This window comes from Ambystoma mexicanum, chromosome 2p, assembly GCF_040938575.1.
Source record: "Ambystoma mexicanum isolate Mex_15411 chromosome 2p, UKY_AmexF1_1, whole genome shotgun sequence".
Lineage (NCBI taxonomy): Eukaryota > Metazoa > Chordata > Amphibia > Caudata > Ambystomatidae > Ambystoma > Ambystoma mexicanum.
Window position 1 is genome coordinate 14962595 of NC_090923.1, and position 3364 is coordinate 14965958.

The following is a 3364-nucleotide window of genomic DNA, read 5'->3' on the forward strand; positions in this document are numbered from 1 at the left end:
AGGGATGGCTTAAGAATATGGCGAGCGGAGCCCAGTGTTAACTGGTGGCTGTGAAAAGGACCACAGCACAACAACACAATTGCTCCTCCAACCGCAAATAAATGTGACTGACTTTACATAAAACATTGACACAAGAGGATACAGCAGCAGATGACTATCTGTGACATATGGAGGTGGTGATATAATATGGAAAGAGTTACTGCAATATGAAAAGTCAAGAGCATTTTGCAGGATGGAGTGAGATATAGGCGTGTTAGGAAAAAGCACAATGCAAAACATGAAAACATGCAAGCGTTATAAAGAAAACCATGCTGTTTAAGGATTTGTAGCTTTTGTATTAGAGTGTGTAGACAGTGAGGATTGTAAATCTCAAATACAGTTAGGTGACTGATAGCAAACACAAGAAATATGTCTGCATTACTGAGGTCTACAGGGCTCGTTGCCTGCGATGCACCACCTTCATCGCTGCCTTTTTCACTTCTTCATTCCTCAGACTATAAATGATTGGGTTTAGCATTGGTGCAAAGACTGTATAAAAGAGTGACGCTAGATCCTCATGTCCCAGTGAGATGCTGGAAGGCTTTAAATGTATGGCTGATATCGTCCCAAAAAACATGGCAAGCACCACGAGATGTGCAGAGCAAGTGGAGAAGACCTTCCTCCTGCCCTCCTTGGAAAGGATCTTTAGGATTACTCGGATAATGTGGACATAGGATGTGATGATGACCAGGAAGGTGATCAGTGTAACACTTCCCCCCAATGCAAAGATCACAATCTGGTTGGCCAATGGATCAGTACAGGCCAGCTTCAGCAGTTTGGGTAATTCACACATGAAACTGTCAATCATGTTGTCACCGCAGAAAGGTAATCGAGCCAGTTGCAGGGTGAAAGTAAGGGAGAACATTAAACCGGCCATCCAAGAAATGGCCAGTAGCAGAATGCAAAACCTCCCGCTCATGATAACGCTGTAATTCAGAGGGAGGCAGATGGCGACATAGCGATCATAGGACATGGCCGTCAAGAGGAAAACTTCTGTGGATGCCAGGAAAACAAAACCAAAGACCTGTGCAATGCATTCCTTGAATGTGATGTAGTTGCGTTCTACCAGGAGGCCCACCAGAATTCTAGGGACTGCGTTAGAAACTGAGCCAATGTCCAGAAAGGAGACGTTGAACAGAAAGAAGTACATTGGGGTGTGTAGATTGGTGCTGATTACAATCAGTGCAGAGATGAGCAGGTTCCCCAGCAAAGTCAGCAAGTAAATCAGCAGGAAAGCAGCAAACAGGGCACCCTTCACCTCTGAAGGGACAGAGAATCCTAGGAGGTTGAATCCCGTGACCATGCTCCGGTTTCCCAAGTCCTCCAATGTCCGAAACATGCCTCTGTAAAGAAGTAAATACACTGAAAAGAGAGAGGTCAAGGGATGCTGAGAAAAGTAATCCTTGCAGCCCCAATATACTACCCGTCTGCAAAAGGGGGTCATTTAAGAGCAACTGTTTGATACTCCTGCTGGCTGCATGTGCTCTGCCTGCACTTCCCTGGCTGAAATCCTACCCTGTCTTCTGCCTTTACTTGACCTTTGAGCAAAAATACACTGTAGATTCTCAGGCCTTCCTGACCCAGGTGCTATCCACCATCCAAATCAGCTCTACAGTCCAAAATGTGGTTACTGCTCAGTGGCATCGCTAGGGATGGGCATGGGGGGGGGGGGGCAGGGCCCCCCCTGTGAAACCCTGTGGCCTCCCTTGTGCCCCCCCACCTAAGATGAGCAGTGACCATGTTATCTCCCTACATTTGTCTGTGCCCCCCCTACTTTTGTCTTTGGCCCCCTCTGTGCCCCTCCTAAATTTGATCCCTGGCGACGCCACTGTCAGGAAGCAGTGTTGCATAGAAAAGGGAGGCTTAAAGAGACCTGCCTCAAGAAACTGGATGTTAGCAAGATTTTATAATGCACAGCATCCACCACCAGAGTGGCCAAAATAGAGAAGGCAAGGCTGTAGAATAATTATCGACTGAAGCACCATGCTTTTTGGGCCTTGCACAAAGGTGTTTAGAAATGGAACAGATTAAGGGAGAGAGGGGTTATGGAGAAAGGGTTGGGAAAACCCACGCTCCAGAATTGGACTTGTAAAAGCAAATTTCAGAGTATTTGTCTCTAGAAGAACTCTCACGCTTGGATGAGTGGAAAGGTGGCCCGAGGTGATTGACAGCTCTGCCCGCCATGTAAAACAATTCATGCGTTTGGTGCCTGGAAGACACTGTGGGTCGCGAGGGCTGGTTTGATGCGGTCATATTACTTGAAGCTGACAAGGAGATGGGTTGCTGCATTCTGGGCTCATTGCAGCCACACGATGAAATAGAAGGTAGGCCAATGTAGGCCCGCTTACTATGCCAGGTCTGCAGGATATTATGGCATGCACCACAGTTCTAGATAAGGTAGGGGTGTAGAATGTAGGCCAGTGTAGGCACTCTTGCTATGCCAGGTCTGGAGGATATTATGGCATGCACCACAGTTCTAGATAAGATAGGGGTGTAGAATGTAGGCCAGTGTAGGCCCGCTTACTATGCCAGGTCTGCAGGATATTATGGTATGCACCACAGTTCTAGATAAGGTAGGGGTGTAGAATTTAGGCCAATGTAGGCCCTCTTGCTATGCCAGGTCTGCAGGATATCATGGCATGCACCACAGTTCTAGATAAGGTAGGGGTGTAGAAGGTAGGCCAATGTAGGCCGTCTTGCTATGCCAGGTCTGCAGGATATTATGGCATGCACCACAGTTCTAGATAAGGTAGGGGTGTAGAAGGTAGGCCAATGTAGGCCCTCTTGCTATGCCAGGTCTGTAGGATATTATGGCATGCACCACAGTTCTAGATAAGGTAGGGGTGTAGAAGGTAGGTGTTAGATGATCCTCTGCACACCAGAACACTGCTCACATCTCCCCTACACCTTCCTCGGGTTCCCACACGACTCCCTCCAGGGTTCGAGACTCATGTGATTCGGTTTACCCAAAGGACCGAAAGTTCCGTACCAGGTACAATTTACGGTCTCGGTTGCAGCCCTTCCTGCATTGGCAGTTGCCATGGAGAACATACAGCAGAAGGGGCGGCGGAACACCTTCACGTCGATCGTTCACTTGCTCACGTGATTCAGAGCGGCGTTTCCCACGTGACCTTGGTGGGCGTCACATGACCCTGAAACGCACAGTATATAAAGCCTGAAGCACGGAGCACTCATCGCTTCTCAGCTGTCCTCAGACCCTGTTTGGCGCTACGTTTTGATAACACTACTGGTTTACCTTGATCTTGGAACTCTCACTTGGACCCCTTCGGATTACCCTTTTGTACCTTTGCTTGGAACTGCTTAC

The 3364-nt window shown here is 48.1% G+C and overlaps 1 protein-coding gene across 1 annotated transcript; it reads right to left on the reverse strand.

The window, feature by feature from the left end:
* Positions 1-427: 427 nt before the first annotated feature.
* On the reverse strand, positions 428-1342 carry LOC138567678 (olfactory receptor 4E2-like). Its single transcript, XM_069646150.1, has one exon. It carries the CDS (start codon positions 1340-1342, stop codon positions 428-430), a length of 915 nt encoding a protein of 304 aa, XP_069502251.1.
* Positions 1343-3364: the final 2022 nt, after the last annotated feature.